This window comes from Littorina saxatilis, linkage group LG6, assembly GCF_037325665.1.
Source record: "Littorina saxatilis isolate snail1 linkage group LG6, US_GU_Lsax_2.0, whole genome shotgun sequence".
Taxonomy (NCBI): domain Eukaryota; kingdom Metazoa; phylum Mollusca; class Gastropoda; order Littorinimorpha; family Littorinidae; genus Littorina; species Littorina saxatilis.
Genome location: NC_090250.1, coordinates 27985494 through 28005329, shown reverse-complemented (window position 1 = coordinate 28005329; position 19836 = coordinate 27985494). Strand labels below are relative to the sequence as shown.

At 42.0% G+C, this 19836-nt stretch overlaps 1 protein-coding gene and 1 long non-coding RNA gene across 3 annotated transcripts in view; one reads left to right on the top strand and one right to left on the bottom strand.

The window, feature by feature from the left end:
• Nucleotides 1-16993, bottom strand: part of LOC138968901 (uncharacterized) — a 32619-nt gene extending 15626 nt beyond the window's left edge. Inside the window, exons 1-10 of the mRNA XM_070341574.1 lie at nt 16918-16993; nt 15019-15114; nt 14362-14481; nt 13841-13994; nt 5038-7513; nt 3679-3863; nt 3264-3345; nt 2644-2762; nt 1499-2301; nt 803-894 (exon numbers count right to left, since the gene is read on the bottom strand). Coding sequence (XP_070197675.1) covers nt 803-894; nt 1499-2301; nt 2644-2762; nt 3264-3345; nt 3679-3863; nt 5038-7513; nt 13841-13994; nt 14362-14481; nt 15019-15050 — 4063 coding nt within the window. The 5' untranslated portion in view covers nt 15051-15114; nt 16918-16993. The remainder of the gene's footprint in view (nt 1-802; nt 895-1498; nt 2302-2643; nt 2763-3263; nt 3346-3678; nt 3864-5037; nt 7514-13840; nt 13995-14361; nt 14482-15018; nt 15115-16917) is intronic.
• A 64-nt stretch (nt 16994-17057) lies between these two features.
• The window catches only part of LOC138968913 (uncharacterized), a 20585-nt gene continuing 17806 nt past the window's right edge, over nt 17058-19836 (top strand). The window contains exon 1 of one of the 2 annotated variants that reach the window (XR_011456319.1): nt 17058-17348. This is a non-coding gene — a long non-coding RNA (uncharacterized lncRNA). Of the gene's footprint in view, nt 17358-19836 lie in introns of both variants that reach the window. The other variant, XR_011456318.1, reaches the window with a different exon arrangement.

Genomic DNA, 19836 nt, shown 5'->3' with positions numbered 1-19836 from the left:
TTGCAGCCTAAATGGCAGGATAAAAACGGTCATACACGCAAAACTCTACTCGTGCAAAAAACATGAGTAGGTGAGAATTTCAGCCTATGAATGCAGAAGAAGAAGATACCCCTCTCAACCCCTTTGGCAGCTGCAGTGTGTCTTAACTAGCGGTTATACCCTTACACTTCAACACAGTGCCAACAATACACATTAATAATTATTTACTTGCACAACTAATTTTACACTTCAATTTGTCACTCGCCTGATCATAAACTAACCCAATTTTTGTTCACTTTCCTCAAGATAACCCAGTAAGACTGAGCAGATACATGTGCTTGGGACAAGTAACAAGCATCATACATCTCAAAATCTGAAAGCAACAATGATGTGTGATCAAATATGTCAGGGTGAATATCAATAATCTTACAATCACTGTCACAGGATCAGTTTCCATTTCTATTACCTTATTATCCCGTTGCTACGAAATTCGGGTCACTTTCTTGAAATGGAAAGCTGGTAGCAACAAGAGTCGCGCTACCCATGCAGGTGTGTGTCTCTTTAGGTGCAATCAGCCACCTGCACTTATAGTAATAATGACCAAGGTCTTTTACATGCCACTGTGGTGACACGGGATGGAACATGGATACTGTCTTGGAGTCTGTACATAAAGTTGACCCGTGGCTATTCCGGCCCCGGGATCTGAACCTGTTACACTAGGATCATAAGTCCAGTGCTCTACCAACTGAGCTTATCTGGCCCCATGTTATCAAACATCCCTCCATAAACACTGCAGTATACTGTAGTACAATGTATGACATACCTGATTCGGTGAACTTTATGTCGGCACGTTCTATTTCTGCCTTCCTCACAGGATCTTTGTGCTGGAGACGGGTAAGCTCCGACTTGAGATGTCTGCATGGTCACAGAAAGTAGGACATACTGATTACAACATAATGTACACGATCAACATCAAGTAAAATTCATTCAAAACAAACTCATCAGAGAGAGAGAGAGAGAGAGAGAGAGAGAGAGAGAGAGAGAGAGAGAGAGAGAGAGAGAGAGAGAGAGAGAGAGAGAGAGAGAGAGAGAGAGAGAGAGAGAGAGAGAGAGAGAGAGAGAGAGAGAGAGAGAGAGAGAGAGAGAGAGAGAGAGAGAGAGAGAGAGAGAGAGAGAGAGAGAGAGAGAGAGGAGAGAGAGAGAGAGAGAGAGAGAGAGAGAGAGAGAGAGAGAGAGAGAGAGAGAGAGAGAGAGAGAGAATGTGTGACAGGTTTACCACGATACAGATCTCCCCCGATTTCAGAAATAAGCTTTTCTCTAACAAAACTTTAACAGTTATGACAATACTGTTTGTATTTTGTGCAGCTCCAGCAAATACATCTTGAAAGAAGTAATTGAACAAATTATTGACAGATTTCCTAAACTATCCTCAGCAATGCAATATATAATGCCAACAAAATAGAGCAATCAGAGAGCAACAAACTCATCAAACTCAATTCGACAATAAAGCAAACCCCACCTGACATGTTTACGGTGTTCATCTTTCTCTCGCCGCATCTCATCTAGTAACTGGCGCTTACTCATGGACAGGTGAGGGGCGACGGAATGCGGCTTAGCTACCGCTGCCCCTCCTGCACCGCCTGTCTCCTGGTCTGTTCGAAGTTCGGGTCCTGGTTTCCAGACTGTCACTCCTTGCAAGGCTAAGTCTATAGGTTTTGGGGCCGCAGCCCTGGCAGCAGCAGGTTCCTTGTCAGGCCCAGGGGGTGGTTGTACAGAGGCATTTTCATTGAAATTGGATGCTGCGTTTGCGCTCTGGTCCCTCTGAGACGTCCTGTAGGATAGCGACAGCCTCCTGGACTTTCCCCAAGAGGGCGACCTCCGTGACCCACTCCCAGGGCGGTTGGACAGGGAGTGCGACCAGTGAGCCTCCTCTTCCTTTCTCAGCACGGACTGAGGGTTCCTGTGCGTATACCTCGACTCAAAGTCACCTTGGTGGCCGAGCCACGGGTCCTCCTTCAGGTCCCCGTCTATTCCGTAAGCCTTGGTCCTCGACTCCGCATATCCACCCGACGCGCCCACTGCGCCCGGTGACCCCAGCTCTGCGACGTCAAAAGCAAAGTCGCCATGGCTACCAGAGTGGGCGGAGATGTGCGAGCGCTCCCCAGCGGCGGCAGCAGCGGAGGTTGGGGTAAGCAGGGGGTTGGCAGTGCTGTTGTGGATGAGGGTCTGTTCATAGTGGTGCAGTTTGTTCTTCAGCTGCCGCACAGCGCTGAGTGTCATCCCTTGCCCATCTGGGCTGAAGTCTGGCTCTTGGTTTTGGAGCTGCACATTGAAAAGAAGCTTGATGTCACACTCAGGGAAATAAGACTCTTGGATCTTCTGAGCTATATTAAAGAGAGTATATTGGTTCAGTGGGTTATCAGAATAACTTTTGAATAGAAGCCACTTCAATCCGTCTGGTTTGTTTGAGAAAATACCCCCCCCCCCCCCCCCCAAAGTTACAGGCAGCCAGCAAAAATTGGTGTAGCTATAGATCAAGGAGGTTAAATTGCACCTTAGTTACACGCTTTTATTCCACACAAAAACAGCAAAGAAATTAAATGCCTGAAACAAATGAACTAGTGATTTTCTGCACCAAAAATGAAGTCCCAATCAGAATCTTACCAAAGCAGCCATTTCATTCATCTGCAAGGACAGAAGATCAGGGTTAACTGAGGCTCTGGTCTGACCTTGACCTCTGTGCACATGGTCATGACCTTGCGCCAAATCTGCCAAGAGGTCATCTGCAACAGAAAGATAAACTGAAAAGTTAGGAATACTGGGCATCTGCTTCAGTTAAGATGTTCAGTTTATTGCTCTCAATGCCCACAGAATATTTTTCCTAGCTTAAACATAATGGTTCTTTTGATTAATTCATTGCAAAAAGTATAACCATAACCATTACTTAAAGCTGTCATTCCCAAGATTGGTTAAATTTATGGAACGTTTAACGATTGACAACACAAAACATTCATTAGTATAAAATATTAGCCTTTACGTCATTAAAGTGGGTGAACCTACAATAATGATAAAATGATCAGACTTATCGTGGGCAGTGCTCGTTCTGAAAGACGGAAGCAGAGAAAAAAGGTCACCTCAAACAAAAACCCTCTTGGCTGTATAGTGGGTCTGAACATGTATGAATATTCTGTTTCAAAAGTTCAATAGTCTTAAGCTTACACTGTATACTTTTCAAAGGTGAACTGCATGTATCGATCATCTACAGGTGAACATGTCACAGCTACCTGTACTGTCCAGCTGATACGGTGACGTTTGATCCAGACCACTGTCGGACCTCCTGCGAGCACTTCTAATGTTGCCCTCACTCTGAAACAACAGGTGAAAAAAGCATTCAGTCTTGGTCCTAGAAAGAAAGATAAAACATCAGAGAGCATCTGCTCTTTGCAGCAACCAAAACTTTGCAGCTGTCACAAATTTACTTTTACATTCTTGGCAGCAGCTTCCGAATTTACGAGCTCCTTGATTTTAAAAACCTTGTGTGTTTGTTTTTTCTCTCTTCATAACAACCTCAATTTGTAAATTTACATTGATTCTAAGTCTCCCTCCTCTTTAAAACGGATTTTCTCAGAATTTTTGAGGTCTTGAAAAGGGGCCCAGTGTCCGGGCCCATATACAAAGTCCCCCAAAACACAGACGTACCATTTGATCAGACACCAATGGCAGGCCTTCTCGCTCCACACTCCTGCTTCTCTCCCTCAGCTTGTGTCGGGCGGCCATGGCGTCTCGCTGCTGTCGTAACTTCTGCAGGCGTTGTTCCCTCAGATCCTCTTCCTGGTCTCTCTTCTTCCGCCGGTAGGCTAACCGCTGCGACAGTCGGGCCAGACCTGCCACAAGAATCTAGACAGATCAGCCTGACTGATAGCAAAATGAGCAACATACAGACCTGCCACAAGAATCTAGACAGATCAGCCTGACCGATAGCAAAATGAGCGACATACAGACCTGCCACAAGAATCTAGACAGATCAGCCTGACTGATAGCAAAATGAGCGACATACAGACCTGCCACAAGAATCTAGACAGATCAGCCTGACTGATAGCAAAATGAGCGACATACAGACCTGCCACAAGAATCTAGACAGATCAGCCTGACTGATAGCAAAATGAGCGACATACAGACCTGCCACAAGAATCTAGACAGATCAGCCTGACTGATAGCAAAATGAGCGACATACAGACCTGCCACAAGAATCTAGACAGATCAGCCTGACTGATAGCAAAATGAGCGACATACAGACCTGCCACAAGAATCTAGACAGATCAGCCTGACTGATAGCAAAATGAGCGACATACAGACCTGCCAACCCCTGTGAAGCCTCAAGCTTAGCAATTTTGTTTTTGAATTGAGGGGGGGGGGGGGGGGGGGGGAGGGGGGAGGGGGGGGGGGGGGAGGGGGGATTTTTAGTGTAGCTAATGGTGTTTAAGTGTAGCATTTTCTAACCTTTATTCCCACATCCGCATTTATGCCATCTTGCACAAGAATAAACATCTTTAATAAAGTTTCATGAGAATGCATGAACATAATAGAGAGGAGCTGCAGAGCCACTTTTTAGTACACTGATGATGTTTTATTACCCATTTTGTGACCACTACTGACCGAGTGGAAAGCAGAAATGAGTACCGTTGTGCTCACAAAACAGAGAAACCTTGCATGATTGTGACTATTTGTTTAAGCGTTGCAAACTTTAGCTTGGTGTAACAATTTCTCTTCTACGCTGAAAGCATAGCAGTTGGCAGCTCTGGAAATAGTGAGTGAAAGGAGGAAGATGTGGAGGAGAACCAACAGAATGTATGCTGCACCAACTAATCTGTGACATTAATCAAGCTTCACATTATCAAAGAGATCTGATCTAAACGTTTTAACTTGAATAATGCAACACTATAAACCTTCACACTCACTTTATATTATTTTGTTTCAGTTTTAAAGCGCTATTCAGGATTGCTTTCAGAAGCCGGCACATGTACTATGCATAAAAAGTTAAAAAGGAGAGGCACAAACCTGCATCCATTATACCAGACGTAGGTCGAACTTGAGGGGCATCACCTTGACCTCTGACCTTGACACTGGACGGCAAACCTTTTTTCTTGCCAGTGGCCTTCGTTACAGATTCATTTGAATCTGACTGCGAGGGCTTGGCAGATTTCCGCCCCTGACCCACAGAACTTTTGGGGGCAGCTCTTTCTCCTTGTGGCAACACCGTTTGGTGAATATCAACCTCGTCAGGCATATCTGGATCCTGTGAATAATTTCTCAAGTTGTTTGCCCTGCTCCTGTGAAACTCAAAAGGGTCAGAACTATTTTTTCTCCCTTCTTCGTGGAGATTAATAGCATCCCAGTCGACCCTATTAGCACGAGGTGAAGTCTTGTCAAGACTGGCGTTGGAAGCTGAATTGGCCGGAAAGTAGTTGTTTGAAAATTCAGAGTGATGCCCCTCTGGGTGGAGACCAGTGCACTCAAAGGGACTTGTTTCTCGGCTGTTATCGACCTGTGTGTTTTCGGTACCATTCTGAGGGCTACTATTGTCAGTGGAAAGTTGGCGGTACATCTCTTGTAGGCTGGAACGCAAGGTCTCCACTCTCTCCTTGGCTGAGGCTGTCTTTTCCTCTGCTGCTTTCTCAGCACTCTTCCTCACAGCCTGGTTGTCGTTGCTGTCCTGTTTCCTCACCAACGTGTCTACATCCGTTCTTGACGACCGTGCTCCCTTCCTTCTGCCTGGGCTGAAGATGAGCGTATTCACTCCAGCGCCCAAAACATCTCCCCACCTCTTTTCACTGTTATAATCAAAAGTATGACCCATCTTCGCAGAGGTTTTATCCATCCCACTCTTGAGTCTGTCTACACCACGCATGATCTTCATGACAGGGCCGATCTTGGCAATACCAATGTGCTGAAGGACGGGCACGGTGAGGGAAGGGAGGTCCACCATGTCGATCTGATGCTGGCTGAAGATCTTCTCGTAGCGTTCCACATTCGTCAGGCCTAGCAACGTCAGCCAGGCTGCCACTCTGCTCTCAGAGTCATAGGAATCCACCCCTCCAGCCTTCGCCGTTATCTCCCCTAAGCTGCACCTAGACATGTCATGGCTGCTCACTTGCTGCGCATCAGAGATGTAGTTTGACTCAGGCTTGGGTTCCTCTTCTTGAGAGGAGTTGACGTGCTTGTCCAGCCACTCAGCTACCGCTCTCTGCTTGGCCGGGGGAAGATTCTCCGTTTCTGGAGGCTTTCGAGGTTGGTTAGGCGTCTCTGGCATTCTGTAGTATTCTCCAGTCCATGAGTGCCTGTTGGCAGTCTGGAACGCTGACTGCGGACGTTTTACTTGTTTGTCTGGCGTCACCTGTGAGACTGTGTTCCAGCTTCGTCCTGTGGTAGGTCTGGGCTTGGGGTTAAGGGGACTGCTCTGTGAAGTCCGCAACACGTGTTTAGAGGAGGTGGCCTGGGTAGTCTGTGATCTGGTTCTGCGCTCTATTTTCTCTGACTGGCCGTTAGCCTGGCCTTCTGATTTGCTGAGGTAGAAGTCAGCATCTTTCAAGTGACTCCACTTATCCCAGGGTTTGGGAACAGCACTTTTGTCCCATATTCTTTGATGCAGAGGGTTTCGTGACTCAGTCAGCAGCACCGCGTGCCTTGCCTTGATGTCTCGTTCCTTGCCATGGTTGAACAGAGCCAACACATCATCAACATCATCGTCTTTTTCCTGGACACGCCAGCTTTCTTCATTCTGCATATAGGCTTTATAAATTCCATCATCTTCGTCCTCATTTCCCGTACTTTCCTGTGCCTTCTCTTCTACTTCGCCTTGATTGTTTTGTTCTGGACTGTTCAGATTTGTTTCAGAGCCCGTACTACTGGCCTTTCGGGTTTTTAACTCAGAGTCTTTCTTGCCTGAAGGACTGTGCAAGTTGAGCCTAAGGTCTGGATCAATTTTAACCGTGTTCATCAACTTCTTCTTGGCTGTCTGCGCTTCTGTCATTTTCTTCTGCCCTTTACCTTTGGCCAGCTTGGGGTTGCGAGGCGGTGGTGCACACTTCTGATACTGTGTGTAGGGGTTCTGCACCTGCTTCTTGCTCCCTGACTTGGGCCTCATGATCAACACAGCGCTAGCTCGCTTCAGCACTTTGCTTTTCATTTCGTTGATGTCAGTGTTGTCTTTCTCCTGGAACAGCGAGACTCCGACAGAGGCGGACTGCACAGAGTACTCTTTCTCCAGCGGAAACCCCCCTTCTCCGAACAGGTTCTTCATGACTGAGGCATACTCCTGGCTGTTGTGTGGGATCTTGTCTGGGCCAGGGCCAAAATTCCAGGAATTCTGTTCTTGATGGGCTGACTTTACATTTAGGTTGCCGGAAGGTTTCTGGGAAGGTCTCTTGGCGGAAGAGGCCTTCGTCAGGGCTTTGCTCTGAATGTCCGAGTCTTCATTCAGACAGCGAGGGCCTGAAGCCTTCTCTCCCACAGCCTCCAAGGGAGGGCCTGCCTCCTGCAGAATGAAAATTGAAGTTCAATATTAAGAATTGCAAGAGTGGTGATTGGTTTCTTTGATACTGTCAATAAACAACCATTACACGCACTTAACTGCTAAAATGCTGTACACAAATTCATAAAAATCAGGGAGTATTAATTGTTTCAGACAAAGAGCTGTTTTTTTGTTTTTTCATAGCCTAGACGAACCAAATTATTTTGCTGCAAGTCATCATTACATTTGACATAATTTCTGGCTCCACCTACACCAAGAACTGAAATGGGAGTTTTCTGCCCCATTTTCTGATTAACTGCCAAGAAACATTGCAGCTGGAAGCTCCACATTACATGACTACAAACAAACAAACAGACAAGAGAATCGCAACCAACCAAACAACACCACTACCACCAACCAAACAACACCACTACCACCAACAAACAGCAGCAAACAGCAGCAAACAGCAGCAAACAGCAGCAGCAGCAACAACAACAACAACAACAACAACAACAACAACAACAACAACAACAACAACAACAACAACAACAACCTCTTTAAATAAGTACGCATACTGGAAAGAAACCAAAGCTCCTTCCCCGTTGAGTCATACTATTAGAATCATTTGAACTCAAACAATACATACATTATGGCCATGTAAGCTGGAACCCCCCTTTTAAGACCTCGTAAGTTTAAGACCTTTTATGACCTTGGTTTTTCAAATATTGTTTGTACATTGTATAATGCCTGTACATTTACCTCCATTTGAAGACTCGATCTCTACCTTTTCAGCCCAGATGTTTGGTGGTGGAATATACGAGGGGTTCCAGAGTACATGCTACGTTCAACCACAGCTCCCAATGACAATGTTACGCAGACTCTCAGAACAGTGAAACCCCCCTTTTAAGATTCCTGATTGCAGACTCCCTCCCTTTTAAGACCCTGTTTTCTATTCACAACCTCTGTAAATTTACCCCCCATGTTACGACTCCCTACTTTTTAAGACCTGAATTTCTCACATTTTTGGAGGTCTTAACCCCTTCACTGCCCAGCACTAGGTACGTGGTCATGTTTGGTTTGTCATACGCCCATACACGTACTAGGTATGTGGCATTTACATCCGCACTTTTCAGGACATTTGTGAAAACTAAATGGGAGGTAACCACTGTCCAACTTCTTGTAGGGGTTTAAAGCTGTGGTCTATTTATGACTTTCCGGGGCTACGAGGTTGAAAAATAGGGACAAAATCATGTACAGATTTCTGTACAGCAAACACTACCCGAAACCCCACCTATACGGCGTGTATGACCTTGAGAGCTTCAGTCAACGCTTGAATTTTGCAGTGGTAACATCCGGTTTGCTCTCGCAGAGCTGAGCATATTTGTTGTCAAGAAGGATCGAGCAGAAAAAATAAACGACTTGGCAGGGATTCGAACTCAAGGCATCGGGGCCTCGAAATGTCGGGGCCGATGTCTTAACCGCTAGGCCACTTCACCAGTATTGTCAAAGATAAAAAATTGATAATTTTATATCATTCTACGCTTGAATTATCATTTATGCGTTGCAAAAACGTAAAAATTGACATTAAAATTTGCCTTTATTTGCAAACATGTTTTACAGAATCGCAGTACATGTTTACACCGTCATGCTACACGACATTCGCGCCATGCAAATAGCTGCGATATCTCTATTTACAACATGCAAGAAAATGACAAGAACAGTAATTGAATCTCTCCAAAGCCAGTTGAAACCAGACATCTAAGAAATAGTTATACATGTATTCACTTCTGAACAATGGGCGGATAGAGATATAAATCATGCTGCTTCAAGAATAACATAACATGAATTCATATCAATGTTTTTCCTTCATTTTCTCAATTGGCGCAGTAGCCTAGTGGTTAGGACATGAGACACGAAGTCTCGAGGTCGAGAGTTCGAATCTTCGCCGGGGCGTTTATTTTTTCCCCTTGATCTCCCTTGAAGATAAAATATGATCAGTCTTGAGAGAGCAAACCGGATGTTATCCCTGCAAAATTCAAGCGTTGACTGAAGCTCTCAAGGTCATACACACCGTATAGGTGGGGTTTCGGGTAGCGTTTGCTGTACAGAATTCTGAACATGATTATATCCCTATTTTTTCAACCTCGTAGCCCCGGAAAATCATAAATAGACCACAGCTTTAAACACAGTTCTTTCCCATTGACCGTTCAGATAAGTTACTAAAACGTGGTGAAAACTTTTTTAGAAGTTTTTTTCTGATCTATAAGATTCAAAATGGCGGCCGAAAGTCGGACATCAACTCGTAGACCTGTTTTCAAATGATACAGTGTTCTGGAAGCTCTACAAGAAGTGATTTATGGATTGAGACTCCCCCTTTTTCAGACCTTGTTTTCTCAGACTTTCTGTTCATAAGCTCTTTAAAATTACCCCCATTTTAAGACTCCCTCTTTTTACATTTAGTCAAGTTTTGACTAAATGTTTTAACATCGAGGGGGAATCAAAACGAGGGTCGTGGTGTATGTGCGTGTGTGCGTGTGTGTGTGTCTGTGTGTGTGTGTAGAGCGATTCAGACTAAACTACTGGACCGATCTTTATGAAATTTGACATGAGAGTTCCTGGGTATGAAATCCCCGAACGTTTTTTTTCATTTTTTTTATAAATGTCTTTGGTGACGTCATATCCGGCTTTTCGTGAAAGTTGAGGCGGCACTGTCACGCCCTCATTTTTCAACCAAATTGGTTCAAATTTTGGTCAAGTAATCTTCGACGAAGCCCGGACTTCTGTATTGCATTTCAGCTTGGTGGCTTAAAAATTAATTAATGACTTTGGTCATTAAAAATCGGAAAATTGTAAAAAAAAATAAAAATTTATAAAACGATCCAAATTTACGTTTATCTTATTCTCCATCATTTGCTGATTCCAACAACATATAAATATGTTATATTCGGATTAAAAACAAGCTCTGAAAATTAAATATATAAAAATTATTATCAAAATTAAATTGTCCAAATCAATTTAAAAACACTTTTATCTTATTCCTTGTCGGTTCCTGATTCCAAAAACATATAGATATGATATGTTTGGATTAAAAACACGCTCAGAAAGTTAAAACAAAGAGAGGTACAGAAAAGCGTGCTATCCTTCTTAGCGCAACTACTACCCCGCTCTTCTTGTCAATTTCACTGCCTTTGCCATGAGCGGTGGCCTGACGATGCTACGAGTAAAATGGCATTGCGTTCAGTTTCATTCTGTGAGTTCGACAGCTACTTGACTAAATATTGTATTTTCGCCTTACGCGACTTGTTACATTTAGTCAAGTTTTGACTAAATGTTTTAACATCGAGGGGGAATCGAAACGAGGGTCGTGGTGTATGTGTGTGTGTGCGTGTGTGCGTGCGTGTGTGCGTGCGTGTAGAGCGATTCAGACCAAACTACTGGACCGATCTTTATGAACTTTGACATGAGAGTTCCTGGGTATGATATCCCCGAACGTTTTTTTTTCCTTTTTTTCATAAATGTCTTTGATGACGTCATATCGGGCTTTTCGTGAAAGTTGAGGCGGCACTGTCACGCTCTCATTTTTCAACCAAATTGGTTGAAATTTTGGTCAAGTAGTCTTCGACAAAGCCCGGACTTCGGTATTGCATTTCAGCTTGGTGGCTTAAAAATTAATTAATGACTTTGGTCATTAAAAATCTGAAAATTGTAAAAAAAAAAAATTTTTCTAAAACGATCCAAATTTACATTCATCTTATTCTCCATCATTTGCTGATTCCAAAAACATATAAATATGTTATATTCGGATTAAAGCAAAGCTCTGAAAATTAAATATATAAAAATTATTATCAAAATTAAATTTTTGAAATCAATTTAAAAACACTTTCATCTTATTCCTTGTCGGTTCCTGATTCCAAAAACATATAGATATGATATGTTTGGATTTAAAACACGCTCAGAAAGTTAAAACAAAGAGAGGTACAGAAAAGCGTGCTATCCTTCTCAGCGCAAGTACTACCCCGCTCTTCCTGTCAATTTCACTGCCTTTGCCGTGCGCAGTGGACTGACGATGCTACGAGTATACGGTCTTGCTGCGTTGCATTGCGTTCAGTTTCATTCTGTGAGTTCGACAGCTACTTGACTAAATGTTGTATTTTCGCCTTACGCGACTTGTTTAAGACCTGATTTTCTCAGATTGTTGGAGGTCTTAAGGGGAGGTGGGCCAGTGCACTACCTTTTTTTCAATTTTGAATGTTTTATTGTGTCTGAATGTTATTTTATGAAAGAAATGAACAAATGATGACAAAGAATAGTCACTTTTTGTATTTTCGGTTGCTGGTTTTTGTTTTACGCGACAAAAACAGTCAAAATACAGACAAAAGTGGAGTACAGGAGATACACGGATTTTCATCAGATGTGATTGTCACACTTCTAATTATTGTTTTATTTTATCCTTCTGGGTATGCTCTAGGGGATTACGAAGCAGATTTTGTTTATTATATTTATATTTGGAGTTAGGAACACTTCTTTGTTACAACTGTCAAACTTTAGGGTAACGCTTGCAAAATTATTTTTTGAAATAATCTGGATATGACTATAATAAAATTTCAGCAAAATCCCTTCGTAATCCCCCAGAATGTTATATTCTGCACAAACTACAAAAGAAAATATTGCTCTAGCTAAATTACAGCCAGAGAAATCGCGTAACCCGAGACGTAACCGTAGGCAAAATGGCTGAACTGAGAAAAACGACATTGAAGATTGAACACCACAGAAACACTATTGAAACAGACACACAAGGACAAAACTGTGTTATGAATGAACAGCTTAGTTTATTTGAATTGCAAACTACTTAGCCTTTAGCACGTCAGCAGAGAATTTATGCGTCCATCCCTTCTTTCCCTCTGTCAACCAGCATGGGGATACTGCCCCAGCGCTAAACGTGTATCAATGACCCGATTCTCGTTTGTATTTGCATGCGAGAATAACGGTATTTTTAACGGTAACTTACTTGAGCCAGAACGAGACTTATTTCCTTCCGTTATCTCGTCGATTTGTTGGTTTCCTCGAAGTTTTCTGCTTTTGTTTTTACATCGATACAGTACTTTGGTGCTTCGACAAGCAAGATGGAGGATGATGAGTTTGAAACTTTCGTTTGAGTTGTTTTTTGACAACAAATCGTACGTGGAATCTGAACGATTTACTGAGGAAGCTCTTCGCAATGAACTGTGTATCGCGGTGAAGAAAATGACACAGTTCGTCAAGACAGTGACGGAATTTACGAAAGTGCAGATTGATACAAACAGTTGCTGATCCAGTTTCGTTCGGGAAATGGCAGGCCCAGCAAACATTACCGATAATCTGACTGATGTTGGATACTTTCTCCTGTTTTTTTTTGTTTTTTTGCGTAGCAAATGCTCAACTTGCTTGTCGAGGAGATACTGCACAGAAACTGACTCAAATTCAGCGCAAAGCAAGCCAGTGCCGAGACGTAAAAAGTGTGCTGCATGGCGTGTTCGGAAATGGCGACCTGTGGATCTGCGTGGAGATCAAAGCTTTCCTCTGTATCGGAAACACCGACAGAATCCAAACTTTGGCCTAGTACCAGCGGAACTACTTGTTGTTGCTAACCGAACTAATAAAGACATTGTCCTCTTTCTTATTTCGAGCCATTGTTATCGTATCAAAGGTTGTTTCTCAAGGAAAAATTCGCTTTCGGTTGTCACCGATCGTTTGATGTGTAACCAGGATGTTGTAAAACCGAGTGAACTTCGGGTGTTCCCGTCATGGCCGAGAGTCTCTTCGGTAGTTTCCGTATGCAAAATTCGTAAGCTGAGCATGCGCACTCACAAAGTAAACTGGTTCCCGATTTCGGTTTATGAAACGAACCAATGGATGTCGAGTACCTTCCAAATAAGGACATTTCCGTTCGATTACGATTGCTGCCTTTGCAACGGACAAGTGGCTGAGTGAATGGAACATTCATCAAAACACTGATGTCATGTTATAGGTCAAGAGCTGCTGCGCAGTTTCGTATGTCGTGAATGCACTGTTTTGCTGAGGACAAAGCCGTAACTAGCCTTTGAAATGAGACATTTTTTGGCGGGGGAATATCGACTACAGAAGACAATCAATGCCACACATGTTCACATTTTGTCTTTATTGACAGATAAATAGGACACTTTTGACAAAAACACCGACACACATGGATGATAGGTATGTTATGGAAACATAATCTGCTAAAATACCCAAAACAGTGTTTTGAACGATTTGGTCAATTTTGCACTGGCCCACCTGCCCTTAAAAGGGGGGTTCCACTGTACAGGGGTGTCCACTGTACTTGGCACTGCTCACCGCTTTCCTTGTTGTCATTGCAGACCTGGTGCCGGAGCCTCTGCCACTTCGCTGACTTGTGACCCCAAGACCTTCGTCCAAGTCGCCCTTTGAACGGAAGGTGTGCAACTTCCCTTCTCCGCCATACTGCCAGCGTGAACCTCCAACTTCCTGTCTGAATATGGAAATCACTGCCATAATGAGTGGCAGGTACAACATTCAGTATGCTTGCTGGATACAATGAAAAAGGATAGACGACCTAAAACCCAACGCTGCCCACTAATCGAATCAACCTTTTTGTTCGTGTTCAAAACCTTTTCCCACAATTCCCTTTTTTACTTGCCCTATACATGCATGCACAGATCCACACAATGACGCACAGACTGACAGACAGACACACACACACAGAATTTGTTTCTTCCCATTTTACACTGAGCCCAACAGAGAATGGCCTAAATCAAAAAGGAATCTTCGACTAAGCTTTTGCGGAGTGTAAGTAGAAGCACACACGACATATACAGAACACAGACATTCTAACCAACCTAATAATGCCTTTCACACTGCTGCGATCGTCATCGGCATAACGCTGATGGAGATGGAGGGCATCTTCAAGGTCAGAGATATCCTTGGTCAGCTTCGCATTCTCTTTGCTCAGCTCATCACTGACAAATAAAATCATTGACAGAAATTAACAAAATAAATAAACAAGTGATATCATTTGCACGGTATGAAAGTGTTCAACAAAGTAAAAATAAGAGATATGTAACATTTTCTCTTTAAATGATCAGTGCTTTATTTTTTCAAGACAAAAAGTTGGAATTCCATTCCATTTACAACAGATCTGCTTTTCCTAAAATCATATAGACTTATATAAATTAATGGTTCTGTCACTGAGCACAATCAACAAATACATTGATTCTGACAACAGTACACTGCAGAAGTGCTTTACTCAAATTACTGGGAGCAAACAACGCTCACCTTATTAATAGACCCTGCCTCCTCGATCCCCCTCCCCCCCCCTTCATTTGAGAAAGTGTGTAAGAGAAAGTGTGTAAGAGAAAGAGTGGACCTGACTTGTTTTATAATCATATAATGATAAAAAGGCAAAAGGCAGAATGGCATGTCTTATAACCTGTTCTTAGCCTAATTAAAAGAGTAAGAATAAGATGGAGAAAGAGAAGAAAAAAAAAAGTTCTCACGGCGGTTTCTTGAGTTTCCGTGATCGGGACATTCTCTCCTCTATTGTGAGAGTCCAGCAATCCCATACCACCCACTGTCTGCCACTGATAGCGGCCCTGTCACATAACACACGCATGAGAACACAAACACAGATTTCTATTAGTTTTTCATTTTCATTACTCTATTACAGGGTTGTTGTTATAAATTCACACCTATAGGACAAATGTCCTGAGCTCTTCAGAATCAATAGGACATTTGACTGCTTTCAGAAATTTCAATAGGACATCATAATTTTGTGCAAAACACTGTCAATGGAATGGCTCCAAAATCATGTGCACATGCACACACATGCTTTGACACAAACACATACATATAGTAGTATATACACCGAACATGTTTGCATACATTGTTTTATTAATTTAGTTCCAAATAGGACACACACAAAAAGAAACAAACATCTAAAAAGCAACCAAAACCTTCAGCACTCTTTTTTTGATTGTCTCACAAACTGCATGATGAGAAAACAAAGTCAGTTTCAACACAGATTCGACAAAGCAGGAGTCTCTTTGCTGTCAAGGTGTAACCAACCAAACAGGGTCAGCCATGGATAGTTAAAAGACCGTTTCTGCGAATTTCCTGCTGTGCCGACACCATGTCCTGTACAAAAGACAAAACTTTTCTTTCCATGGTTGTGTCAGTTTCAGCAGCGACACTGTCATTGGCACTGTCATTTTCAAGAATGACGCTTGCCGTGTTTTCTTCTGTTTTTGACACAAACTGTTTTTAAAAACGATAGGACATCTGACCGCCATGCGGCTAAGTGAATCGGACATGCATGTATTTGAGCCTTTTAATCAGTCTATGTCCGATGTCCGACGCCTAACGACATCCCTGCTATTATATTTAAATAAAAAGAAAACACACCAGTAACCAGCTTAGCTACGTTTATAGATCTATAATCAATATTTTGGCACGTTACTGCCTTCTTCGGGATGGTAAGCTTATGGAAAGAAAGTACTCTATTATATCCGATTGCTTGAAAATTCAGGTCGCTTCCTCCAAGTGGAAAGCATAGCAGCAAGAGTATGTGTGCATGTTAAGGTGGGATCAGCCGCCTGCTCCTGTGGCAGAATGACTGCATGAGTTCTATTACATGCCACAGTTGGAACACGGGGGTTGGGACATGGATAGCATCTCTGAGTCTTGACACAAAGGTGACAATGCCACTGACATGTCCGCCCCATCCAAGATTCACAACTCCAGTCCGGTGCTCTACTAAGTGAGTTACCCCCCCCCCCCCCTTGAATACGTTGTTCTACATACACACACACATGTGCACATAGTGATACACACAAAAGTGGATCCAAATTAATCATTAAATGTCTTCAAAGAATCCAACAGTTCACACACATAGCACAAGTCATTGTACACACACATTTATAAAACCATACTCTAGAATCAACAGAAAGCAGATCATCTGTGAATGAAAGGCTGCGTGTAGGATTTAAAGTAAAACGTGATAAAAGAGGACAATGTCAGTGAAGTTAGAAATCGGGAGTATACCGGCTGTTTCATATGAACTTTTTAGTTATAATATTAGGTTTTGATGACGTGCAAGAGAATGCCCTTCAATGTTCATCACTGACTTGTAAAAGCGTTACATTGACACTTATTCCACAATCTTGTGAATCATGAACTAAAAAAATTCCATGGAAGGTGACAGAAATGTAGTAATCTGATCGATAAACATTTTACAACATAACAAACTTCAAACACTAACGGGCATTAGCAACGCTTGTCGCGCTCGTAAATACGGAATGACTTTGGAACTCTGCCAGTATTATAACCACAACAAATCTGATCTAATCTCTTGTACATCATCTTCCAGTTCAGGACAGCTAATTAGCGGATCGACTTACAAAGTAGTCGGCACTTGCTATCTTTCACGCCGAAGCAAGAATGTTCATGTTGTTGACATGGAACTCTTTTGTAGGAGAAAATCAGGTTTGGTTCATCAAGATTAGACAACTTAGCTCAAATGTTGGAAATCGTACAGAGTTTTGTCCCTTGTGTTTCATACCTGTGCGACAGAAATGAAGAGTTCATCTTTCATGGTACCACGCAGCACAAACAATCTCCGTTGCCTTTGGTTCGAACCTTTCTTCGTGCAACAGTGAAACGAATAAAGCAAAAATAATGAGCAAGTGCTGATGATAGAAACAAAATTACATGCAGTAAATTACACACATTCCAACACTAAACTGACCGGAAACTGTCATGCAGTGTCAGTCAGTGACATGACGAACTTGAATAGTTTGTCAACGTTCCAAAATACAGATTTCATAACAAGGTAAGAAAGGTAAGTTAAAGGAACGTTATTTATGGCTGATTTTGCGTTAACCATATTTGTCTGTTGTGCACCTTGGTCGCCGTCTACTTTCCAGACCAATACTAATAACGTATGTGGTAGTTATTTTTTTGTGTATGACTATTTTACATATCTGTTTTAAATCTTAACAGCGACAGATTTGTATGCAGACAGGTGTTTTAGTTGAGAACAATGTGTATTTATTGTAAATATATTCAAATATAATATTCAAATATAATATTAATGTTGCAGTCCTTCCGGTTTGTCTTTATGTTGTACAGTGCAAATTGTGTGATCACAGTGTCTTTCCGGAAAATAATGTTTTTCATGACACGGTTTGTTATGTCTTAAAAAACATCATTTTCAAGATTTGCTGCTTTCCAGGCTGGGCTGATTACTAACTCACTAAAAATGTGTCAAGACACAAATCATGAGGAAAAAACACACACTCAAATCAACACATGTGAGTGAGAGAAAAAAAATGCAACACTAAAAACAAGTGACATCCCTTACAAATCGGACAATCAATAACACAAAATCAAATTAGCAGGAACGAGAAAGACTTGAACAAAAATATACAGACGAAAAAAAAGGTATAAAGACAGATTAACATGATTTAACTTTTTACCAACAAGAAAACCGAAAAATGCAAGATCCATTCCACCCCTGCGGACCATGCAAACCATCATGTAAACCAAAATATATGTTTTAAGGCCTTTACTCAGGATCAGAGCATCCTCCAATACTCAGTTGGGCACATTCCAAAAATTAAGAATTGACTTCTTTCTGTGCGGACTCAGTGATTTAAAAAACACAATTATTTGTTAAATTTTGTTATTGTAATATTGTTTCTGTTTTATTTGCTGAATTACATTTGTTGATGAGTGGCAGTTTCTTCTGATTCATTTCAAAGACTAGCACATGCAGTCCACCGCAGAGAAAGTAAAGTAAAGTGAAATAAAGTAAATAAATAAATAAATAAATAAATAAATAAATAAATAAATAAATAAATAAATAAATATATAAATATATTAATCAATAAAATAAAACAAAATAAATTAAAAAAGAATAAATAAATAAATAGATAAAAAAAGATAAAAAATGAAAGCAAGCAAGAAACCACTTCAGCACTGCCCCTCATTATTACCTGACGTCAAAGAACTCATAAAGAAGCAGCCTGGCTTGAACTCCCAAACACGTCAGTCAAGCGGATAGAGACTCTAACTAAGTAAGATTCAAGCCAGAAGTGTATCCTTGCATCCCCTGGATTCACTCCGGCGACGAACTTGAAATCCTCAATCACCGGCCACAACAACTATACAAACACCCCGGCATTCACCGCTTCTCAGCCGTCCACAGCTACAGTGCATATTTTTCAATTTGAATTTTTCCTCTAGTTTGGGCCATCAAACTGTGTTTTTGCCGGCGTCTGTCTTTAATTCCGACAACAACATGCAGGAATGGTAAAGCATAGCCTGAGGTACAGTCGTCGCGTTTTATTTCGAATCAAGCCAGCGAAAATCGGATTAACACCTTCTCGCTATCTGCAGTCTCTCTGCACACCCTTTCCGAAAGCCAGCAAGATAAATGACTTGAGATCATGGGTGGCTGCCAAGAACAAAATCGTGGGCCGAGGCCATCTCAAGTCAACAGAAGGCGGAAGAGGATTCTTGGCTGTGAAAAATCAATGAAGCGAGACATGAATTATTTATCATCTGTGCAAGAGCCACCGAATTCTCTGTGTAGTCAAGTCATCCATTTTCTCTAATTAGCCGCGAAGGAAGAGCCAACAGGAGCAGAACGTTGTACAGTTGATGCCTCAGTGCGATTTGACGCCCTCCCAAAAAAGGACACCTGTTGTCACTCGGTCCTTTTTTTCTTCTCCAAAATCTACTGGCCTATAACGACAGGCCACCTTCAATTTAGGGACACGTTTGGCTTGTCACGCGCGTGTCCTTTCATCGTAGGTACCACTGCTACTATAGGAATGAAGTGATGTGTACGTTCATTAGCACATACATGTACCTGCGAACCTTGACCAACGGCTCGAGTCGTTAATTTATTGTCGTTAAGTGAGTTACATCGGTTAAGCGTGACAACAAAGGATGTTCTACAGGCTAGCTAGCTATTTCGATTATCATTCTGGGTACTTATAATGAACCTGTCAAGGTCAGTAAAAGAGTCTCTTAAAGTGCAATTAAACTCACACTGCAAACAATCAGGTTGGCACAAACAACAACACCACAAACACAGAATGAACTTTAGCAGTAATAACAAAACCGCGAAGGTTATTTTGTGAAATGTCTATATTTTATCAAAACCCTTGTTTTGAACTGTTTCCATCAATTCAATTTCGTTGTTTTTGTCCACATGATAAAAAAAACTTTCATCAATTTAAACACCTGAACATTGCAAGTGTTCCAGCGACAGTGTCTTACAGCACATCCAACTGATCGACTGACATAATTAG